At 35.0% G+C, this 24,625-nt stretch overlaps 2 protein-coding genes and 1 long non-coding RNA gene across 3 annotated transcripts; 1 reads left to right on the forward strand and 2 right to left on the reverse strand.

The window, feature by feature from the left end:
• The first annotated feature begins 606 nt into the window (after positions 1-606).
• LOC124438946 lies at positions 607-22,643 on the forward strand. The gene is made up of 5 exons (XM_046989140.1): positions 607-705; positions 16,085-16,363; positions 18,558-18,602; positions 20,474-20,707; positions 21,601-22,643. The coding sequence occupies exons 1-5, from the start codon at positions 681-683 to the stop codon at positions 22,368-22,370; spliced, it is 1,353 nt and encodes a 450-aa protein (XP_046845096.1). The 5' UTR covers positions 607-680; the 3' UTR covers positions 22,371-22,643.
• Positions 1,296-4,473, reverse strand: LOC124438949. The gene is made up of 3 exons (XR_006946224.1): positions 4,255-4,473; positions 1,944-2,436; positions 1,296-1,760 (listed from the first exon to the last, which is right to left on the reverse strand). It is a non-coding gene; the product is annotated as an uncharacterized LOC124438949 (long non-coding RNA).
• Positions 3,180-4,202, reverse strand: LOC124438947. Its single transcript, XM_046989141.1, has one exon. It carries the CDS (start codon positions 3,980-3,982, stop codon positions 3,254-3,256), a length of 729 nt encoding a protein of 242 aa, XP_046845097.1. The 5' UTR covers positions 3,983-4,202; the 3' UTR covers positions 3,180-3,253.
• Positions 22,644-24,625: the final 1,982 nt, after the last annotated feature.

The raw sequence follows: 24,625 nt of genomic DNA on the forward strand, positions 1-24,625 counted from the left end.
ATGCAACATGGCGACCATGATGTAACTTGCTCAACAAGATTCATTCGTTTTGACCAACACTATAGATGCACCATTTCTTGATTGAATTTACAAGCCGATACCATTTGAAAGGTATGAAAATCAGTTTTTTCGATAGGCTAAAATTGAACATACAGAATACGTAATTTGTAAGCCTCTTTGTTTGATCATGTAAAATCTTGACTATTCCACAATGCAAAAGTATGCTTATAAAGTCAGGGTACATGAGAGGGTATATCTAAAAGTATTAATATTTGTAACTAAATTTCTAGAAACTGTTAAGGGAAAGCATTTTACCAAACAAATTTTGATGCCGATTCAAAGACGAAGAGCTGTAATTTAAAGTTATTAAGCACAACGGTGTATTTCTGAGCATTGGTGTATTTCTGTTTATAATTTATGCTATCTTCGAATTTCGTAGATACACTAATAGCCAATTTTCTACTGCAACTTTTCCCCTCCAAAGTTTATGCGCACGTTTCAATCGGAGAAGACATCAAAATAATAGCAATAAGCACATTTTGTCTATCGGGTCCCTGTGGTTGATTTGTTTGTGATCATGCAGCATAACATTGTTTTCATTACTAGCATTCTTTTTGAAATGACTTTATCTCTACAAGCGAGAATTACCGGCTTGTTTTTGAAAAAGTACGTTATTGGTGATGGATATAACACTAGCAAGTGCACGTGAGTATACAATTTTTTGCTTTTTATGTAGCTTTAGCTAATGGTAAATCGAACGAGCCACAAAGCACGAAATTGACTTTTTTCATGAACTGTTATGAAGAGCTAAAGAGATGCATATTATAGCACCCCCGTCGCAAGTGCAACGTTGCGAAATAGCAATAATGATTCTAAACGTTATTTTACAGTGTTCAATGAAACTTTTTGCTTCTCTGAGCAAATATCTTGAGCAACTACGTTAAGTTGAATGCATATAAGCACGCAGGTGTTTTGTGTAATAAATTCGATACGTAATAAGTGTTCTTGAACATCGACAATCGTAGAACGTTATGTTGATAACGATGATTCTTACATTACATTACTTGGTGTGGGTACTGTCTCAATGAAACTTGTACAAGCTATCACTGTGAAATACTTATATAATCATTTAAGAAGTAAAAGATGTTTACTGTGTTTGCACACAACATTGTGAGCAACGTTGGGGAAACGTCGGGGAAAGACGTTCTCACGACGTCTTAACGACGTTGGTCAAAACCCGTAATTGCTTTGTTTTGGGGTTTGTATTTACACCGAAAGATATTTGAGACAATTTATGACATTCTCCAGAGTAATTTCATATTAAGAAGATTTTTTTACAATGCTGCATAGCATATAAACCATTGAACTTTTCTCAGAAACGTTATGGCGACGTTCATTACGAACGTTTCGGCGACGTTTTGTACAAACGTTATTACGACGTTTTAGATCTAACAAATCGTGACTTTGTTCACTTGCATTCTTCAGCTATAAATCTTATCATATTACAAGCACAAATAATTTTGCTTTGCGCAGCAAATACACACAATTCACAAACTAAGAAAATTAATGATAGATTTTTCATTTGAATATTAACATAAAAAATGATAATAATTAAATATTGGTAATATAAAATGATAAAAAATATTTGTGACAAATGACAAAAACCCAAACGTTATGGTGGCGCATATCAAAGCTCATTAGATGATCGGAAGTCAGATCGATGTAACGTTTTCACCATTACTTCTCAAAGGTTTGGTGGTCTAAAAATATTAAAAGAGGATTTTATGCGTTTGTATGAGATTGTATGAGACAATTTTATACAACAACTTTCTATGGTCGTGTATTAAACGGCGATTAAGCCGTTTATGTCACATGCTGATCTCTGAGTGATAGACGCATAGAAGATAGTAATTAAAAGAAGCACAAAGAACAGGTCAACTTACTTTGCACAACTTGTGAGGAAGGACCACAAATATTCCAACAAATGCGATTGAACTCAATGTTTACAAATATACTTTATTACTGCTGTGCCAAATGCCAAAGACTGCCTGTTCGCAATATTTATAGTATGAAAACACTACCTTCCTTAGTATTTATTGACTTACACCAACAATTAGAGATATTACAGGTAACTGTTATGATCACATTTAATGTTCAACGTCAATGTCTGTTGTCTACGATCTATCGTACAATGGTTAAACTACTTCTATTTATACAAGATATTACGTATGGATATATTTGTTTCTTTACTAAATATGGTTAATTTATAATCAACGGAAAGCTATAAGGAACTATAAAAAATATAGAGTTCTTAAGTGGTGACGTCACGTTTCCATGGTGCTAAAAATGTCAGTTCCAAACAAGCGCCCATTCGATGCAAAATGGAGACATTATCCATCGCTTCGCTTTTTTCTTTCTTCTCGGAAGAAAAGAAATCTATAAAAAAGGGGGAAAACCACTTAAGTATTATCACATTGAAGCATTTACTTACCAGCAGAGTGTTTTACGAGGAGAAGTACACGCAAGCATAAAACAAAAGGTTTATAAAGTGACGGTGAATGCCAAATGTCAAGATTAAGTTTTACACTGTTTTTGTTGCCCAAATGAACACGAGGGCGTGATTTTATCTTGTAGTGAAATAAAAAAAGGCTTTTTAATGAACGATTTGTTTTAAAAAATAATGATACTCGTCGGTTTTCAGTCCTCAAATTGACCTACCACTACTAGTTTGGTATGAGGGAGTTGTGGGAACAGGCTATACATATATTTGCATTTTTATTAATAAACACAAGGATAACATGGTATTTAAAAGACATGGATATATGGTACATTATTTAACGTTGTTTTCCTGGGGGGAAGGGAAATTCCCATTTAAAAGTGATGGGATGCTCATGGGAAATGTTCAGAAAGACTCCTTAAGGGTAACTGTGGGCAGTACTTGCTTTTATTTTTATTCCCAAAAAGACATCCATTGTAAAACATATGTCAAAACTTCTTTTAACTTCTGTTCTCCTAAACATGATAAAAGAATTCTCGCAGTGATCTAATTTACACCCTATGTACACCCAGGCTGTACCAGATGATAAATATTGTAATCCCTAGGAGGTAAAATCATCCCTTTACTGTTATATTAGAATGCTCCCCCTCTAGCTGTATTTTCTTCTAAGTAAGCCTCAGTCTACAAATTATTTTATTTCTATTTGAACAACAATAATTATTAAAAAACTGTCCAATGTAGTCTTCAAGCATAAAACTACTCAAAAACCATATCTTCGCACCTCTCTTTGATGAGAGGAAATTGAAAATTTACAAGTGCTGCACATAACTGAAACAAAATGTTAGTATAGCAGTGCAAATACGAAGGAATGAAGCCTAAAATTTTGAAGTCTTTTAGCCTAGCATTGGCTCTTTCGACATGAATCCGTGCTTTAGCTATGGCTTTTGTTTTCTTGACCTCACTCTCTGTGAAAGTTCCATTATTCAGAAAAGGTGGGATATTGACACAGACACCATGTGGTACAACATCCTGGATAAGGAAACCCTTGTCTGCCAGAATCATATCTCCAGCTGTCAAGTGATTAAGGAGTCCAGACTGTTGCACAATGGCCTTGTCTGAAATAGAACCTGGATACAGCCGACTGACATTAGTAATGACTCCATTTGGTGCAACACCAACTATTAACTTAAAGGAATTCATTCCTCTGTATGATGAATAGGTTGCATTTTGCTGACTCATCAATCCCGGTGCAGCAACCTCAATATCTGTGCAGTCTATAACAATCCGACAGGATTCAAATTGCCTGAAGGAGGAGGGTGCAGAGATCTTGTTTTTTTCCCGGGATGGAATCGACGTCATTAGGTCGTCAAACAAAATTTCATGCAAAACATGAGTGAATGTTATAACAATGTAAGAAAATGTGGCCACACTACAATGAAACAATTGGGCTAGGTGAAGCTGTGTGTAGTTCTGTCGTACTTTCATTAAAGTGATAAAAATTTGATCCTCAAAATTGATGGATTCTACCTTCCAAAACACGATGAAACACTCAGATTTAAGGTTTTGGCTACGGAAAATACAAAGCGACCGTTAAAAAGACAACTAGCTGAAGCTTCTATAATTCAGTATTCGATGATTCTCCCTAATTTCCTGATGTCAACTCTTCACCTGAATAGAGTCAGTACATCTCACTTAAAATCACGTAATTCATCAAATTTTCATCGATTAAGGAATTCTTTTTGAATATCAGTTCATACCTTATCAGTCGAATCCATCTCTTGTACTCGTCGTTTAGCATTGTAGCGCTTGGAAAAGCGAAGAACTTGCAAGTGTTGCAATCCGACGAATGGCCACATGTAGGAGCAAAACAGTAAACCATTTTGCCCGTTTGACCCGCGTCCTTTACACTTCTTCGACGAAAGTTGATCCCTTGGATGACCCTTTAACCTTTCCTGTTTTTTTTATTGTCTTTTGTGGATTACACTGGAAATTAAAGCTTTAGACATTCAAAACAAAGGAAGCGTGTCCAAAGCATTGAGCTCTATAAGACCTGGAGGGGAAAAGGGGCCTGGACCCCGTGGTCAAAAACATGGCGGTAATGGCGGATTTTGGTTGTCAAAACTTCCACTTTGAGAAAAATTTTTAACATTCGCTCCCTCCCGAATCCGGATCTCTATTCCTGCTTATATTAATGACAACCAGCGAAAACAACCACGATACCGTAAGCATAAAATATTGCAAATAATGCTTCAGGTTTTTGTGAAATAGACACACACATTTAAATGAGGTAAATCTACTGTAAAATAACGTATATTTTGTCAAGTAATGCTTTAGCTATATTAGAAATAAATATCAAACGGCATTTTTTACACTGTCAATGTGTTGTTAAGCTTTAATGCATAATCCATTAGCATTACTTGTGTTTTTGACTGTTTGTTTACAGCTTGGTGCAACTGTCTTTCCTGAATAGATGGGTAAATCTTAGTTAAAACGTCCAAAAAGGAGTTAGAAAAAGTTAGCTTACCCCTACGACTTAAGTCGACTGGAAATATATTATAAGTAGGTATGTAATTTTTTTGAGTTTTTTTGGGTAGGATTGATTCTGGGTGTCTTATAAAGTATTATGATATTCTTATAAATCTACTGAGAACTTATGAAGAAAATATCTTGAACTAGGAGAGCAAAAGATTGAAATTCAGAAATTCTATAATCATGTTGCTGGTTCTGTTTTGAGCCAAGATATTAGAAACTGGATTGTCATTGACAACCATGGATCTACTACTGAACAGAACTACATTAATTTCCCATTGAAAATACAATTTCATAAATTAAAGTGCATTGGTTTCTCTGACATAACACTTTTCTTATTGCTGCATGAAGGCAAATCTGTTTAAATAATTATAATGTAGGTGAAGATATTTAGCATGTTGTATAATTGTTATTGTACAGTCATTATTTATAATATTATGGCCTTGTGTAATGTATGTCAAGAAGAACTTATTAATTCTCAAAAATGCTAACCTTCTTGCACTACTTTTCTCTTGTGTCCTTACAAATTGCAGTTACCTGTACTAATTTTTTCTAGGTTCAAACAACTTGACAAACTTTTGAATTTTACATTATGCCTTCGAATTTTTGTTTTCGTCTTTTGATAAAAATATCAGTGAATGACTTAAAAATCAAGTTTATCTAAAATAGTATTTTGTACAAAGAAATTATACATAATTTGAAAAGTCTCATGTTGAAGACAGATGTCGCTTCTTTTACTAGATTGCTACTCTTATTCTTTTAAATGATATCGTAATTCTTCAAGACATAAAAAGTTCTTTGGCATCAATTTTTGCTTGTTCCACATTCAACTTCATTGCAACCAATGCATCTTATGTGAATTTTTAATCACCTGGAATTGAAAAATGTATGGATTTTGTCAGATGATGCAGTACTATATTTAATGTTTCATGCATGTCATCATAACCTTTTCTTGAGCAAATATTTTAAGGTAGGAGCAAAATTTGGCCCATTATTGAACAAAGTAGTTTTTATCTTGATTTTGATGTACTAAACTGTTTACTATAACAAACAATTCATTTACAGAAACACCAGATGGAATTTATAAAACTTTTAGCATAAAGCAAACCTTTACACACCATCATCAAAATTGTCCATAATCTGTCAAATTATCCAGGCTAGCTGTTTAATACAGGTATTTTTTATTGTACGACATGTACCAAAGAGCTCATTAATTAATCCTGCACTGCATTTGATTTCAATACAGCTCTGATCTTAATATTTGCTTCATATTTTCAGAAAAATATCATGAAAACACCCTCCATTTCTTGAAGGTAAACTCAGTTGAAACAAGGAGTTTTAAGATATGCATATCTCGATAAGAATTGGTTGCTTTGCCTCGTCTAGCAAGCGATTAAGTAAAGAAAAAATAAGACTGGATAAACATAACTTAAATTATAACTTAGGAGTAAAAACATTCACAAAATATATACCATCACACTTCAAGTATTGACTTAAAACAAAACACTGAACACTTTAAATAGTAAACAATCTTACGTTGCTTACCGTAGTCATGAAATGTTTCCTTTTCTGACATTACTTCAGCATCCGTATACCAAACAAGTTTGCAGCATGTTTTAAAGATAAAATTTCTAAAAGTTTTTGTGCTTGGCATTGATATTTTATATAATCGCAATTGTGGTTGTCAAATCCGGGTGGGCGAAAAAAATTTTATTTTATGAGCCCGCGTCTTTCCGCTGACTTTGACAACCAAAATCCGCCATGTTTTTGACCACGCGGCCGCGCGCTAATAATTTATAGTAATTTGGTTGACGTTTCCCCTCCAGGTCTTATAGAACTCAATGGTCCAAAGCGCTCGCATAAGATATTTTGTTTAGAACTGCCTTTTTTAGCGCCATGGTAACGTGACGTCACACTTAAGGACTCTATTGTGATTATTAAGAGTACATAAGTATCTCTTAAAATAATCATTTAGTTAGTTGCACTTGACTTAATTATTTACTATCTACAGAAAGAATATGAGAGCATATCTTAACACCCCCACTTGCTCTTATGTTTTGAGCATCCTACATTTTTTTTTTATTATTATTATTATTTTTCCTAAACTGATACTTACCTTTGGCCTTACTTATGCGCACTTTAGAATTTCTACCGTACGTTTCCTAATATTGTCTGCCTAAATTTTTACAATTTGTTTTTGCTTGTTGGTTTTGTAAAAATATCTGCTACGTTGTCTTCACTATGTACATATTTTAAGCTAACTCTTCCTTGCTGGATTTCTGATCTGATAAAATGGTATCTAATGTTGATATGTTTTGATCTTTGATGATGAACTGGGTTTTTAGCTAGATTCATTGCTCCTTGGTTACCTATTAAAAGAAAAGACTTACCTTCCATTATACTTACCTTCATATCTAGACAAAGTTGCATTAAAAACTTCGCTTCTTGAATTGCATTTGCTAGGGCAATATATTCTGCTTCACACGTTGATAGTGCTACAGTTGTTTGTTTTCGGCTCTTCCATGATATGAGAGGACCTTCTTGTGAAAGCTAAGAATTATAACCTGTAATACTTCGTCTATCTTTTATAGACGTTCCCCAATCTGAGTCACAGAAACCTGTAAGTTTAAGTTGTGAATCTGACTTTTGAAAGACTAATCCAACCTCTTGTGTCCCTTTTAAATATCTTAAAACATATTTGGCAATGGATAAATCTGCTTGTGTGGGTTCAGAAATTTTCTGAGATAGTTTAGTAACAGTATAACATAAAACTGGTCTGGTTCCAGTCATCACATATATTGAGCTTCCTACGATTGCTCTATACAATTTTGGATTTGATAGTACCGGTGATTTTTCGCTCATAACTTTTTCTATTCCTAAAACACAGGGTGTTGGTTTTGGTTTGCAATCGGGCATTTTAAATTTTGAAAAAACTTTCTGAATATACCGTGTTTGATTCATCTTACAACAATTTTCACTTCTTTCAAATTTTGTTCCTAAGAACCATTTTAGTTCGCCTAGATCTTTCATTTTGAATCGATTGCTCAAAGAATCTTTTATACTGTTTAAAGATTGAATGTCGCTTGCAGCTACAATAATGTCATCCACCCAAATTATGACAATAAGGCATTGTTCACTATCGATAGTACGAACATATAAACATGGATCTGCAAGTGATTGAACAAAATTTTCTTTTACTAAAAATTCATGCAACAAATTGTTCCAATACCTGCCGCTTTGCTTAAGACCGTAAAGTGATTTCTTCAATTTACAGACTAATTTTTCACCATTTTCACCTAACTTTTCATATCCTTCTGGTTGATCGATCAAAATTTCACAATCAATAGGTGCGTTCAAATAAGCAAATAAGCGGTTTCGACATCCATTTGGTGAATGATCATGTCTTTGTTCACAGTGCGTTGTAGCGAATTGAACTCATGCGTGCTGTGGGTGCGAATGTTTCTTGATAATCAATTTCCTGCACTTGAGAGTAACCTTTGGCTACAAATCTGGCTTTATATGTTTTCGCCTCGTTTTGATCTGTCTTAATTGTGTAAACCCATTTCGCCCCCACTATTGGTCTATCGTTTGCTTTTGGTACAAGCTCATAAGTATCATTTTCTACTAGGGCTTTCATTTCAATATTCATGGCCTCTTGCCATTTGTCTCCATCATGTGCTTCAACAGCCTGTTTGTATGTTAATGGCATGTCCTCAACCATATAACAATAGTCTACTGTAAGACTTAAATTGTCGTTTGTTTGGTTTTGTCCAAAATAACTTGGTTTGTTTCGTTCTCGTGTGGGACATCTAACTAGGTGTTCTTGTTCATGCTGCCCTTGTGCGTGCGTGTCACTACTTAATTCAGGGTTGTTTGTTTTTGAAATATCTTTTTGTTCTTTTAAATTGTTTGGCTTTTTTTCTGTTTCATCCATAATATTTGCCTTTTGTATTCTATCTGAAATCATATCGTCAATATCATTTATTTTTTCCGCCTGAAATTTATCATGAAATTTAACACATCGTGCTTTCTCTACTTTATTTGATTCTGAATAATAAATCAAATATGCCGGACTTTCCTTGTTATAACCAACAAAGATTCCCCTTCGACCGCGATTGTCTAACTTTTTGGCATTTTGTACATATGCATAACAAGTGGATCCAAATACATGCATGTTGCTTAAGTTTAGTTTCTTACCAACCAAAGCCTCGAAGGGTGTTTTTCGTAAACGTGAGTTGAAAAACCTGTTTCGAATGTAGACTGAAGTCATCACAGCATAAGTCCACAAATATTTGGGTAGCTTTGCCTCTAATAACAGACATCTTGCCATATTAAATAAAGTTTGCCATGCTCTTTCTACTGTGCCGTTTTGATGCGGAGAATAAGGTGCACTTGTCTCATGTTTGATACAGTGATTTCTTAACAAAAATTTGAATTCTTTATTAACAAACTCACCTCCGTTGTCGCTTCGTAGTCTCTTAACTTTGCCATAAGGTGCAGCGTCAGCTAAGAACCTTTTCGTAGCCTCAAGTGTATCACTTTTCCTTCTCAAGAAATAAATCATTGTTATTCCTGTAAAATTGTCAACAAATGATAAAGCATATTTAAAGCCGTCTTTAGCAGTAGGCTCAATTGGCCCAGCTAAATCACAATGAGCAAATTTCAATGGATATTTTGCTCTCAGATCTGGCTCCCTATTCCTGGTTTGACACATTTTGCCTTGGGTACATACTTCACATTCTATTTCGCTGTAGTCAGTAATCTTCTTGCCCTTGACTACCTTTTCTAGTTTTCTAATGTCTCCATAATTACAATGACCTAATACTTTGTGCCAATCGTGTAGTGTCGTTGCTGTGTTGCTTGGCGAAGAAATACTATTGAAGTAATATAATCGACCTTTCTTCTCAAGTTTGAATACGCTGTCTTCCTCTGTTTTGTATTCACTTACTTGTTTTCTTAATTGTATAGTGCCTCCTCTGTCTATTTCTGCTGATACTGAAAAGATATTTCGATTGTACGTCGGAATATAGAGCGCGTTATGCAGGATTGTATCATGCAAGGTACCCTTAACATCAAATAACTTAACCTTAGCATTTCTCTTTCCTAATAATGGACTCCGTCGATTTCGACATATGAGGGTTCCACGAAGTGGAACATCCTGGTTACTTTAATTATAGTGAAGGCAGCTGACCAGACTACAATCACTCGTACCTTTCACGCAACTACAACGCTGATATCAGCGTGACACATTTGTGACAAGGCTGCAACATTGCAGATGCAGATACAGTCCATCCGAGGACATAGTTTCCTCTACCAAATTTCCCTCACATGGCTTTGGTCAACCCGGGCTTGGTTTACAGACACATTGCCAGATGTGTCACGAGCCGGGATTGAACCCGCGCCGTCTGGCTTGCAACTCACGCAATTAACCATTCAGCCACCCGCCCCGTAATACAGTTGTATCTAGTTCAATCTCTTTCCTAGTACAACATTAGCTCTACTCCCATCAGCTAATTCTATAAAATGAGTATTGCTATCAAAATTTTTATCAAAATTTTCAAATTTCGAACTGTTATTAATTATGTGACTCGTTGCTCCCTTGTCCACTAACAAGTTCGCATCTCCTTGGCTTCTTCTTCTTCTGTCTTTGTACTCTTGAGTTGTGAATGCAAATGAATGTTCGTCTTTTGTTGTTTTCTCTTTAACTTTCTTTACTGTATCCTTCTTCGTTGCCTTGCACTCATTTGTATTGTGAGTCTTGCTTTTGCACTTGGCACACCATTTTCCGTTTTTCATCCAACACTCTGAACTTTTATGACCTTTCTTGCCGCAAGTAAAACATTTCCCCTCAAATCGTTGATTCTGTTTTGAAAACATAACTCGATCGGCTTCATCTTTTTCACACGATTTTTCGTTCTCGTCGTAATCTCTCAACGTCGTTTTAAATTCACTGAAAGTCATTTGTTTTTCCCTTTGGATGACCACAGTTGCAAACGTTTTATAATTTTTTGGAAGCCCTTTCAGAACCATTGCAATCAGCAGCCCATCGCTTATAACTTCCTTAGCAGATTTTAAAGCAGTCGCTGCAGTCTCAGCACGTATCACAAAATCAGTCATGGTTTCGTTTTCCCCTTTCTTTAACGAGGTCAATTCTGTATACAGAGCGATGATTCTTGGCTTTCTTTTGCCTTGGTAATGTTCACGCAGAACACCAAGCGCTTTCCTATCATCGTCTCTTGCCTCTTTATAAAAAGAGACAAACTCCGATCGTCCAGACATTGTACAAATTCAGCGAATATATATAACTATAATATTCACCTCTTGCCTTCGTCTCTCCTCAAGTGCAGTTCTAACATTTGTTGGCTGCTTCCTTTTAGATCCTACACTTGTGGGCTCAAAAGAGTATTCAAAAATCGTGGGTACAGCATCCTTCTTAAGGCGAAGCCGTCCTGCTGTCCTACTGTCCCACTGATTGCATCGCTTCAAAATTTTGCACGAAGCACGAACTCTCGCAATGTTGCGAGCACAAGTTTGAGCTCTTTGTTGGCTTCCAATTTTTGCGTCGGATTTTTTCAATCCAAATATCTCGCATGCGCTTGATTTCGGGAAACGAAAAAAAAGAAACCTTTTGCTGCGTTTCGTGGTTCTTAGAAGAACCGTTTTAACAACTAATTGCGGCGCAATAAACCATATTTTCAATGCTAAATTGTCGTTTTGTTAATGCAGGCAAAGAAGTTACCAATATATTTTGAACGAGACGCGCAAATGACCGCGTTTAGCTAATGTCAACTATTACGTCACAACGACCTTTTTTCTCAAACTTTGGTGAACTATTAGTTGGAGCTATACCTTTATGTAAAGTACAAAAATAACAATCCGAATTTTATGTTGCATGTGTCCTTTAATGGATTCTATTATGTTTAATGGTAACAGATACAATGACAAATTGCATTGGAAAGAAGGACATAGTTTAGATTATACAAATTACAGCATAAGCTTGAGAAGATTAAAGGGTCAGTTAGTACGGCTGAAAAGCGAACCAGAAATTTTAGAAGAGTGTGATAAGACAATCAAAGATCAATTGAGGAGGGGTATTATAAAACCAGTGATAGAACTAGAGAAAGCTGATAAAATAGATTATTTACCACATCATGCGGTTTATTGCAGGGAAGCGAAAACAACTAAGGTAAGAGTTGTTTATGATGCGTCGTATAAAGAGTCCCTCAAGGCTTCCTCGCTCAATGACTGCTTGCATGTGTTTGACTTCCGCTCCTCTGACTATATTTTCTTTTCCCTTGATCAATCTCTCGATTCTCGCTATTTTCCAAAATCCTCTTTTAAAACTTTCCTCAAACACAAGAACTACATCACCTACTTTCGGACACAAACTACCTTTACTTTAAAGTCTTATGACACTCCCTTAAACTTGTTAAGTATTCCTTCCTCCACCTGGACCAAAAATGCTTTCTTAATCTCGCTAAACACCTAAGCCTACGCTTGACCTCTCCTGCATCTTTGTCAATAATAGTTTGCAGAATTCCTTCGTCTGGAATAGATGTTAATCTTCTTCCAAACATAAGATGTGCAGGAGGCAGTACATCTACATTCACTCCATCTTCATATACATAAGTCAATGGTCTAGAGTTTAGCGTACCTTGTGCCTCAACTAATGTTGTTAACAGTTCTTCCTTGTTCAATTAAGCGTTACTCAATACCTTCCTCAGAAAACCTTTCCCCAATGCTACCATTCTTTCAAAAAATCCACCACACCATGGTGTCCTCGCCAAATTAAACTTCCATATCAACCGCTTACCTTCCAAATATGATTTTACCACCTTACTTCCATAAATTCCCTTGAGCGCTTTCTCAGTTGCTTCAAATGTTTTTGCGATGTTCGAAACTATTAGCGATGATGCTCCCATTCCAGCAGTAAATCTTCGCACGCAAGTCAAAAATCAACGTGCACTTAAACTGTCAACTAAATCAAGATAAATTGCTCTTGCAACACAAGAAAATAATGCGATGTATACTTTTAACATCTGTCCTCGTTCTTTTGCAAACATTGGACCAGCAAAATCTACTCCTACTTTAGAAAAAAGTGGTGAATACTGAACTCTAAAATCTGGTAAGTCCGCTTGTACTGTTGTTCTATAAGCCTGTCCTTCATGTCTTCTACAAGTCTTGTAATTTCCTATCACCTTCTTCACGATCTGTGTACCTCGTGGTAGCCAATATTTGCCTCGTAGCTGAACTAAGGTCGCTCTTACGCCGCTATGATGAACCTTCCTGTGGCTATCTTTAATAATTAATTCGGTTAAGTGATGATCCTCAGGCAATAAAATTGGTTCTCTAGCTTCTAGCTCTAAATCTGAATTGCCAGGTCTTCCCTTACATCTAACTATCTCATCACGCTCTACTATGTTTAATTGTATAGCCAGTTGCTCATAATCACTACGTTCCATTAACTCTTTCTGAGCAATTCTAATCAACGCTCGTTCTGCCATTATCAGCCCTGACACTTCCAATATTTCAGTCCTCTTTGTGCCGTGTTTAACTCTTGCCTTAAAAATGTCTACAAATCGCCCAACGATAGCCATGACCTTTATTAGTCTCTCTAGATTACTAAATTTACCAAATTTTATCACACAATCTTTATCAACCAGCTGTGTGTTAGCAAATACTGTCTTTTTGACTTCCGCAAGCTTTTCCTCTGTAGTTTTTACTTCTTTTGGCATTGGCCAATCACACTGTATACCTGAACACCACATCAGTCCCTTCCACCAAAGTTCAATTTCCTTTAATTGTGATGCCTAACTCCCCTTGAACCTAAGTCCGCAGGGTTGTCTATACCCGGACAATGTTTCCAGTTATCCTTCCTGCTTAATCTTAAAATCTCGTTAACTCTATGGCGCACAAACTGTTTCCATTCTCCCCTATTACCGATCCAGCACAATGCAGTCTCTCTGTCCAACCAATAGTACGTACCATTAAATTGAACTAAAGGAAGATCTTTTTCATGATGACTGGATTAATTCATTCTGCGCACTTGAACTCTCCAAACTACTGGATTGACCCAAACACGTGGTTATCTGCATCTGGTGGTTTGCCGCTGACAGGTTTACCGCAGTTGTGACAGTATTTTGCATCTTCTAAGCAGCGGATGCCATAACCAGAACAATACGCCATTCTCTTAAAAAACCCTTAGTAATGAATACAAAAAAATTGCTATCTTCCACAACGAACAACACTGAATGGTAAATTTATGTTTTCGAAGTCTCGCTCGCCATTTTTTTTACGTTTTTCGTACGAGTACGCCGTCGTTGTCTGCCTGTGGCCGAATACTTTTTACCATCATGCGTGCGCACGGGTTTTTGACATTTAATTTGCAAAAACTTTTCATTTTAGTTTGCATCGAGTATTTTGTTTTAATTTGCAACAACATTTTTTTAAATTAAGTTGCAGAGACTTTTTTGGCTATAATTGTTTAAATGCAGCCATAAACTTTGTTAATAGCATGTCCCCTATGGGCCACCGTAATCAAACATTGTTTGTAATTAAGCCAAAATCTTTGGAAAAATTTGACTTTTCAAAACATGATTAGAGAAAAGTAACAATAAACAACACGATATTTGTGCGAACAAGCGCCGCCCCTGAGCTAGCGTTGTTCTCCAATAAACGCCGCATGCGTTATGAGAAAAAATTAGCACTGCTGTACTTGTTCGAACAAATACAGTATTCATCGTTCCGGGGAACAACGTTCTCTGAATGACATCTAAGACACGTTAGAAAACGTTTTTTAAACACAATCATAGAAAAAATGGTTTTTAGTGAAACCCTTTAAAAGTCGCAAGAAATCTAAATGACGTTACTTTCCTTGGTTCGATTCTTGTGAGCACGTGCATTTATGAGGCTTAGGTGCAATCTAAGCTAAAGCGTTCGAAAAATGCCGAAATGTTTAAACACTTACTTAGTCATATAACTAAAATCAATATTTAAATATAGAACGAGTTTGGTGTCAATGATATTGAATATACAATTTTATTTCAATTATGTTCATTTACCTAAATCATTTAGCCTATTTACTTCATAGGCTACCCACGTGTACGCGTTGCGTACCTATTTTTATTGTCATTGTTATTTTATATTTTGTGAAACATAGTTATTTAATATGTGAACATGGTTATTTAATATTTTGTAAAAAAGAAACATTATTAAACTATCAAGTCAAAATCGAGAGCAATCGACAAAAACCTTGTCCATCAATGTTGAAATCTATAGGGAACGCGTGTGAAAAACTCCGTTTTTTTTGCTAATATGTTTATTTAAGGCAAATATATCGCATAAAATTTTTTCGATAAGCATCACTACATTTGAAGAGATTTTAGTGCATTATGCTATTGATCCGATTTTTTATGACAGTTAAAGGGTTTTATATTATTCATACATGTTTTCAACGTTTGGAGTCACGATGTGATTTAATGTTGGTTTGTAGTTCTTTTAAAACGTTATCTGAGCGTTGTGAAAATCCCTTCTCATAACGTTTTCTGAATAGACTTTTATAACGTTGATACAACGCTTAAACTTGGACGCGTTGACCTTTGAACGTCGTGTTTTGGTCGTCTTCGACCAAACCAAACCACAACCAAGACACGACGTTGAATAATCGTAGTATTTAGGTTAGGTTCGACCACAATATGATCAAAATATAACGTCGCGATAACGCTATGTGCTAGCTGGGAACAGCTTTGCAACGGTTGACATGTATAGTGTAGTGAGTTGATCAAGCTTTGGTGAGGATAGTTCTAGACAAAGCTCGAGCAGTGCTTTTTGACTGCTTATGTTGTTTATATCATCAAATGATCACTTTGACAATGACTTGTTTTAAGTGCTTTATTTAATTAATTAATTCACTAAGTGATGCTATTATAATAAATAAATTAATTAATTTATTTAATTGTTGAAAAAGATAAACTGCTGAAATCTATTGAAATTAATTAATTTATTAAGTGATGATATAATAGTTAATGTCCTTATGAGCTCTGCTTAAAACATGTTTAGAAGGCGAAGATGCTCCAGAAAGGAGTGATGTTCCAAAGAATTGTCTTCTCTACGAAATTGCCGAAAAGATGAGTTCTCTATGGGAAGAGTTTGGTAGAATGTTACATGTACCTGAAGAAAGATTGAGCAGTGTAAAAATGGAACAAAATAGAATTGTAGAAAGGGCATTTCAAATGCTTCTATTCTGGAAGAGAAGCAATGGAAGAAATGCAACAGTAAAAATATTGTTGAATGTTTTAATTAAAATTGGCCGTCGAGATGTTGCAAAATATTTAGAAGGTATATTGCTTTCTTTATTCGTTATCATATAAAGGGCTGGTAGAAAACATCTAGAATATTGAAAAGTCTTTTCTGTCGAATATTTTTCTAATGGAAAATGTTTTATACTTGTATAGATAGGCTGAATAGAATTAGAAAATTTTGTGTTCCTGTCTAAGTTGATGTTCTTTATGTAAGTTCTAGTAACGGATTGTGATTGAATTTTTGTGTTTAGTTAATTTGTTTTGTTTTTTTTTCGTACGAAGGTTAACTTATGTACTTTAGAGCACTGCTACTCTTTGCATGGTAAAAGGTCATTTCCATTTGTTTTGCAGTGCCGTAGACAAGAGAAGAGGGGCAAAGCAAAACTAGGGTGGAAATTAGAAAGGGGTTGAGCAATAAGTATTTTGTTAAATAACTTTGTTACTACTAATTCCAAAAGTTTACAAAATCTTTTAGATTCTTTAAATCTAAAAGTAGAAAATAATGTCTACATTGGTTAATATGTGCTTCCTTGAGTAAATGAAAATATTATCATTAAATAAAGTATTACATTCGCTTATGAGCAAAACAAAGACTACAAAGTTTTAAGTTTTAATCAGTCGAAAACCCAATTGAACATTTTGTTGATATGACACCAAGAAGAATGAATTTGGCGTGACAACACCAAGTGTTGTAGTCGTCATCACGGCTCTAATAAAAGCATTTTCTTTGCGATACTAAATTTGTTTCAGTGATGCTTTAATTACTTTTGAAGTCGCAAAATTAAAAATCTGCTTTTCCTGTAGCAAATACCTTTCAGAATCACTGATCTCGAAATAAAACTGGATCGAGCATTTAGTACAAATGTTAAAGACAAAAAATAAGGAGCGCTGCCATTACTAAGCGACAAACTTTCGAAAATAAGGAGCAAATATATTGTGGATTTTTACGAGAATAGTCAAGAATTTTCCACATGTAACTACATGAGCAAAATTAAGAGATAAATCATTTTATAGAAAAGCTAAAAATATGATGAAATGGGATGAAATATGATGAAAATGCAGCGATTTTTGTTATCGGTAACTTTACTGTAGAATCGAAAAACAGAGGAAAATAGCCCAAAACTGCATGGAATATCTAGAATTGTTGAAATCATAATTCAGAAGTATTAAATGATTAAATATTTTCATTTACGATCGCAAACTGATCACTCCTTAAAAATAACAAGCCTTTTTTTACGAGTGATTTGTAATGAAACTTGTATGGAGAGTGTTGTTATAGGCCGATTATTCTTCCCGACTCTCTTTAATATCGCCACAAAGGTCGTTTTTCACTTTCTGCATTATTTGAAAGCATGATTTGGCTATGTGTTGCTATGTTTTCCATAGTTTTGTCAAAAAATCTTTTCATGTGTTTGTCCCTTAGTAATAGCGGTGGCGGCTTCTAAATTTGTTTACCATAAATATAGAGTTGCTTGATCCAGTCTTATTTCAAGATTCAGAATTTATGCAAAATCATTCACCATAAATAATGAAAATCACTATTGAGGGACCCTACCTTTAAAAATTTCACAGGGGAAGCATATGCTCTGACCTCCTTCGACAGCGTTCGGAGTTATGCCCCAACCACGCCAAACAATGTATGGTTGCGCCAATTTTGATTCTGTCACATGGGAAATGTTGAGGCTGACTGCACTTCCTTTCGTCTTAGAGTTTGGAAAATATTATTTGAGTTTGCGTTGTTTTATGTGCAATGCGAATACTTAAATTGAAGTATCAAGACTCATGTCTGTACAGTGGCTTTGTTATTTTAATTGTTATTGTTTCTGGCTAAGCAATCGGGTTTCGCTTTGGTTCTTTTGCTGTTGTTGCACATTTGCTTTCACCTACGATCTTACATGAGAGTAAAAATTTGTTTATTAAGGAGTTTTTGATTGGACCTTTCACTATATTACTGAAGAGTTGTTGGTAGTTATTGATCTTGAGTGCATTTGTAGAGTAGCTATAGAACATATGTTCTTTGTCAATATAACTTCTGAAAAACAACTTTAAATTAAAAATTACGGGAAAGAAAATATTGAGAGCTCAATGATTCCCAAGGAGGTCATTGAGTGAATTTGGATTTTAGAATGTGTGTAGCTGTATAGAAATGATAAATCATAAAAAAATTTCAGCGCTTGTGAAATTATTCTCCATGGGAATATAAAACTCATCTTGCTTTTATCTTGTTGTAGACAATCGTGGAAGAACGGAAAATAATTGCCGACAGCCACTTAAAGGTAATACATCATTATTTAATTGTATCGTCAATATTATACAACCCGTAGATGCGCTGTGTATTACAAATCATTACTTAAAGTATGAGTGTCAGAGTCATGCTTGGCAAGCTTGGTTAGCCGTTGTATTTGACCACGAAAATAGCAGCTTTTGTCTAAAAGCAAACTGTGAATTTTTCAAGAGGGTGAAAAATTTATGGATAAATTGTAAATGCTTGGCAAAGACGATCTCGCGAGCGACATTTCAGTCATTGATGTTCAAAAGAAAGCCAACATTGTTTTGAGTTTTATCGGCAGAAATTTACATCCAAAATCATAATTAAAGGACAAGTGAAGTGTATGCATGAGTGTAATATATCAAAGTCAATTTATGCGAGTGTGTGATGCGATTTATGTCAACATGGCGTATGGTAAGCAGATTGATGCTTCTAAAATTGTTGTTGCCAAAGGACTTTTAGCTATGATTTCTTTAGTGCTTGGGGAATCGTGGCCGTTATATAGCAGCGAAATCCTACATTCCTGCAAATATATTTCAATGGACAAAAAATCTGTAGCCATAAGGCGCCATACTATTATTTACTTTATCATAAACAAATGTTTGGGGTTTTTCAGTTTATGATCATTGATCATTCAATCATTGGACAGTTATACTACATATTGTTTAAGATTTGAGAAAACTAACATTGATTACATGAGAAGCTGTTTACTATAACCTGTGATTTTGAGTCTTTTCTGATCCATGAAGCTTTTTATTTTGACAATTTCACTGGAATGGTATTAAACCTGAGTATTTCACATACATGAAATGTTGTCCCATGTCACATATTGTCCCCTTTTCTAACTGAACACCTCATGTAGAGATGTGAAGGTGTGTTAATCTACGGCTCATACCAGATTGTTTGCCATAAATTCCAAAGGGCTATTGATGTATGAAAAGCATTTTCTATAAAGTAAAAATGTGTTCCTATGTATGCAGATAAACCTTGAAATTTGGCAAAACAGCAAAGTATTTTCATGATCACTAGGTAATTTTCCTGATGATCATTATAATTTCTAAACTAACTTATTTCAGATTTACATTTAAACGAGCTTTGATCATTTGAAAAGATATTTATCATAACGAGTAAACATGACACATGAACCAATTTTAACATTCATGTAATTATACAATTAAAGACATGTTGGTTACAATCTGTTTGTATTTGCAAATACAATGCTACTAGTGATTACTATATAGCACACTTTGCAAAAGATAATAGTCTAGTGAAATGCCTAATAAACATTTATGGCATTAAGCTGTCCTTAAGTGCTCATTTTCACTCTGATAATTTTTGCTTAATCTTTGGCAGAAAAAAATTTTGAGTTTTTTCTCAAAAGGTGAATTGGCTGGCACTGATGTGGAGATGGGTAAAGGGTTACAATAAACTTGCATGGTTTGAAGTTTGAGCTTTTCTATATCTATAAACTGTCACTTGTAGTACCAAATAGCGTTATTGTAAAATAAATTTTACGTTCCTAGACATGCTAATGAGCCATGTATTTGGTATGATAATGAGCCTAAATATTTGGCAAAAGGTGTTGTTTTTACGCAAAAACGATGCCCACAAAATACATTTTTTATTGCTCTAAAACGCTGAAAATGGCATTTTCAAGGCTCTGAAATTCAGAATTTCTCAGGGGAGAATGCCTCAGACCCCCCCCCAGGTGCGGAGCGCCTCCGACGTTTTATGACTGATGTTTGAAAAATCCTAGATCCGCCCCTGTTTGCTTTTTGCCTGGCACATTTACTTTAATAGATTGACATAGGGTGTAATTATCTTGATTTCGATGATTTTTTGAATAAAACCTGTCTGAATTATGGATGAATTCTTTAGTAATAGACATTGCCAAAGAGCTAGTAGATGATTGGAAAGCGCTGGGTATAAAGTTGGGAATAAATCAATCAGAATTGGAAGGGATAAATGCTGATTATAATAATGTGAATGAGAAAGCATGTGAAATGCTTTCAAAATGGCAAAAGGAAAATGGAAGAGATGCCATTTCAAGTAAATTGGCTAAAGCTTTATGCAGTATTGGTCGTCGAGATCTTGCAGAAAAATTGCAACAAGGTAAAAGCCATTTTGAGTTGTCGCAAACTTAAGAGGTTTTTCATGTAGGAAGTGAAGCTGCTCCAATGTTGATGACTATTTACGTGCGAATAATTCCCATTTTCTTGTTCTTCTGAGAATATCTATCCCATATGTCGATTTTATAAGTTTGAAAATTTGTAATCCAAGCATTGAATACATAAAAGAGAAAAGTTTCTCCGGATTTCGAATGATTTTTATTGAGCTTTCGACTCGTTGCTTCGAGCCTTCATCAGATGAACATCAACATTGGAGCAGCTTCACTTCCTACACAAATGCAAACAACAACGAATCCTAACGAACAGCATCAACTATCGACCACCATTAAAAACAACTCACGCTCAACAAATTGCACAATCAAACGGCCGCCGTATACGCATTTCACTCCATCCAATCACATTAATCCACCCACTAATCCAATTAGACGCTCTAAACGTCTCCAAGCTAAAAGCACGTGTAAATAAATATCCTCATTCTGATGAAGGCTCGAAGCAACGAGTCGAAAGCTCAATAAAAATCATTCAAAATCCGGAGAAACTTTTATCTTTTATGTATTCAATGCCTGGATTACAAATTTCAAACTTATATATATATATGTACTTGTCATACTTCATCTGCATGGAATAATATAATATTCTGAGTCGTTACTTACTCTGATCCTGTACAACATTTTACCGTACCTATGAGGCCTATCGTGCATCTGCAGTTCACAGTGCGGCAGAAGATTGTTAATTAGGGAGAAACACTGCAGTATAAAAACAATAGATTTCAAAGGAAACTAATACAGTACGACAAACATATACGAATATAACATATAAGGATTTCAAAGTAATTTCGAGGTAACCAATATTAAACACAAAATTTTTCATTTTTAGGTCCTGTTTACGCCAATATACCCACAGAAATTCGTAGAGACGATAGGTGTCGCGGTGCATTGACAATGTTCTGTCGCAAAGGTGGAAATTATTATGCATTGACATGCGCCCATGTTGCATGTGACACCCAAGATCTACGAAATGAGTTTTCGAAAATAGCTGATACAATAGATGCCCGAAATGCAAAAGATAGTAACAGGTATTTCTACCAGTCACCGAAATTTGACAAGAAAATACAACTAGGTACTGTTCCCTGCAACACGCTCAGTAAATTTAACAGTGAATCAGATATGATGTATATTCCAGTTGGAAAGAAAGAAGATTTTCAGCATCTCGGTAGTGACAGTATGGAGAAGCTTGCTTTTAATTTCAAGGACGTAAATGAAGAACTTTACGAAACAGCAAACAGCAATAAAGGTGTTGTGGAAGTTCGTACCAGTAATCACGTCACTGGTTTTATCATTGAACGAAATTTTTCGTACATGGACGCAAATTCAACAACAATTTTCAAAAATGCCGTCAAGGTAGAAAGTAGTTCTTCATTTTTGAAGAAAAATGACTCGGGAACTCTAATTTATTTCAAAGATCGTAAAGATGTTTGGTGGCCATTTGCATATGCCGTGTGCAAAATCAATGATGGTAACTGTGAAGATTCCAAGGAATACTATTTATGCTTGAAATTGGACAAAGCACTGCAACTGCTCGATCTAAAGGACTGTGAGTTCTTTATAGAACCAGAAAATGTTAATTATGGCACTTCGTCCAATTGAAGAAAATTTCAAATAAACGATGATGTACAGTGTGCTTCTATAGAATCGAAAATAATTTGAAGTTACTAGGTTTGTTTATTGTAAAAAGCTTAAGTTAAGCTATGGACTTTTGTTTACTAATGGGGCAGATTTGTAGAAATTGATTTTGACAATTTTGGAGTTTAAATCTGGTTGGTTTTACCATTTATTGATACCTCGGCCAAGTTTTAATGCGAAGGAATTGTTTTTGAATTTAGATTTATCTTTAAATATACTTGAATTAAAAACTATAAACAGTTTGTTTGGGCTTTGGCGCATTGCATAAACATTATCTTTCTATGAATGTAATCCAAGATAGCAATGACAAGTACATTGTTTATAGTGAGTTCAAAGAGGACAGAAAGAGATGTTGGTTGTCTGTTGTCTTTGGACTTATTCTTGATTTTCAATTCAGCAATGTTTGATGGTGAACTGATACAAAAGAATATTTTATCAGTGTTAATGTTGTCACCTCTCCGACGTTGGTGTGCAACATGCACTTTTCTGATAAATTAGGGGCTGTTTACATGATTCCGGCTAACCGAGTTTCAGTGAGGCGTGAAATGATTTAGAGGTATTGAAAGGAGTCAAAACTTCAAGCTTAAAAATTACAACTGTTTATTAAGTACCACGAGTCATTTCTGCTGTAATTCTCAAATTAGGCCAAATTTCTTGTTATAATTTTAAATGTTTTGTGTAGTTTTCAAACCAAAATGTTGTGAAATTGCCAGAGAAGATTTGTCTGATGATGAGTATTTAATCGTTTCCACTTGCCAAAATCATTCATAGCTTGACTGAATCCCGGCTACTCGGCTCATGTAATCTGCCCCTTAGTTGCAATTTATGCGATGACACACAAAATACACAACCTTATATAGAATCACAGTGGACATTGTATCATATGCAAATTTCCCGACTCATGTTAAAATATATTGATGTTTTTAAGGTATATAATTTAAAAGAAAATACTTGATGGGCATCACAAAATCCTATTGTCAAGTTAATGCGTTGAAGTTTATTTGTTCTTATGTCTGCAGCTGAGCAATGTAGAAAGAATTTCCTTTTGGAAGAAATGGGGCAATCAAACAGAGCAATGAAATATTTTTGGTGTGCATGTTTGCAACACGGCCGCGATGTTGGTGGTTAAATACAAAGGAATGTTTTATCAATACTATTTTTGGCACCATGCAGTTATCGTGGGCTAGCCACATTATTTAATATAGTTCCCTGGAGGTTGGTTGCTATCCAAGAAAACCATCAGATTATAGGGTATGTGGTTTATGCTATATTATATGAGGAATTGCACGGGCCTATATATAGCAGAAGGAATTGTTTATCGTCATTGAAAGGTTTTAGTTGCAGCCTTCATAATGAGATATTATGTATTTATCTTTTTAAAGCCTTTTATAAGATTGACAAGAGAGGCTCCTAATTCTGATTCCTATTTATGAAACTGGCTCTGTTTCTTGATATTGGTACTTTAGTTGTTGAAATATGCTTGTGTATTAATAGATTATTGCCGAAATGATCGAAATATTTTGTGTCCAAAATACGGGGGGAAATGTTGAATTTTGCAAACTCAGCCATATTCGATTATCTACTGTGCGCTTTTGAATTAGTTCTGTACGATTTTCGAAGCGCCTGTTTGAACAGATCAGTATTTTGTTTCGGTATCCTCTAGAATGTACTAGTATTTCCGCTTCTGTTCCTTTGTTATTGTAATTATCAAAACATTCATTAAAAAGTCTGAAGTGAATAGTTAGGGGCTCACACAACTATTCCCGTGATACTTATAAAAATGTTTGTACTTTACATGATTTCAAAAAGAAGAAATAAATGACAATCAAAAACATGACATGAACGACACTTAAAAAATACGACACAAACGACATATCAAAAAGACGACATGAATGATGAACGACATTTCGGAAACACGATATGAACGAAAATACGACACAATCAACATTTAAAAAAGAGGACATGAACGACATAGCTATTGAAAAGACGACATGAACGACATCTCAAAAAGACGATGTGAACAACATCTAAAAAAGACGAAATGAACGGCGTTTTGATAAGACAACATGAACAACATTTTAAAAAGACCACATGAATGACAATTTAAAAATACGACATGAACTACATGAACGACAAATAGACGACATGAACACATTTCAAGAAGTTGTTATCTCATAAGAGACAACAATTGATTTAGTCATCCTTTCATATGAGTGAGA

Source organism: Xenia sp. Carnegie-2017, unplaced genomic scaffold, assembly GCF_021976095.1.
Source record: "Xenia sp. Carnegie-2017 unplaced genomic scaffold, XeniaSp_v1 HiC_scaffold_19, whole genome shotgun sequence".
NCBI classification, from domain to species: domain Eukaryota; kingdom Metazoa; phylum Cnidaria; class Anthozoa; order Malacalcyonacea; family Xeniidae; genus Xenia; species Xenia sp. Carnegie-2017.

Excerpts from the sequence above, each read along its gene's own strand:
- LOC124438947 (XM_046989141.1), bottom strand. The coding sequence starts at position 3,982 with ATGAAAGTACGACAGAACTACACACAGCTTCACCTAGCCCAATTGTTT.
- LOC124438946 (XM_046989140.1), top strand. The coding sequence starts at position 681 with ATGGATATAACACTAGCAAGTGCAC. Across the intron at positions 18,603-20,473 it reads TTGCCGACAGCCACTTAAAG|TAATAGACATTGCCAAAGAG; the intron begins GTAATACATCAT and ends TGAATTCTTTAG. Across the intron at positions 20,708-21,600 it reads TGCAGAAAAATTGCAACAAG|GTCCTGTTTACGCCAATATA; the intron begins GTAAAAGCCATT and ends TTTCATTTTTAG.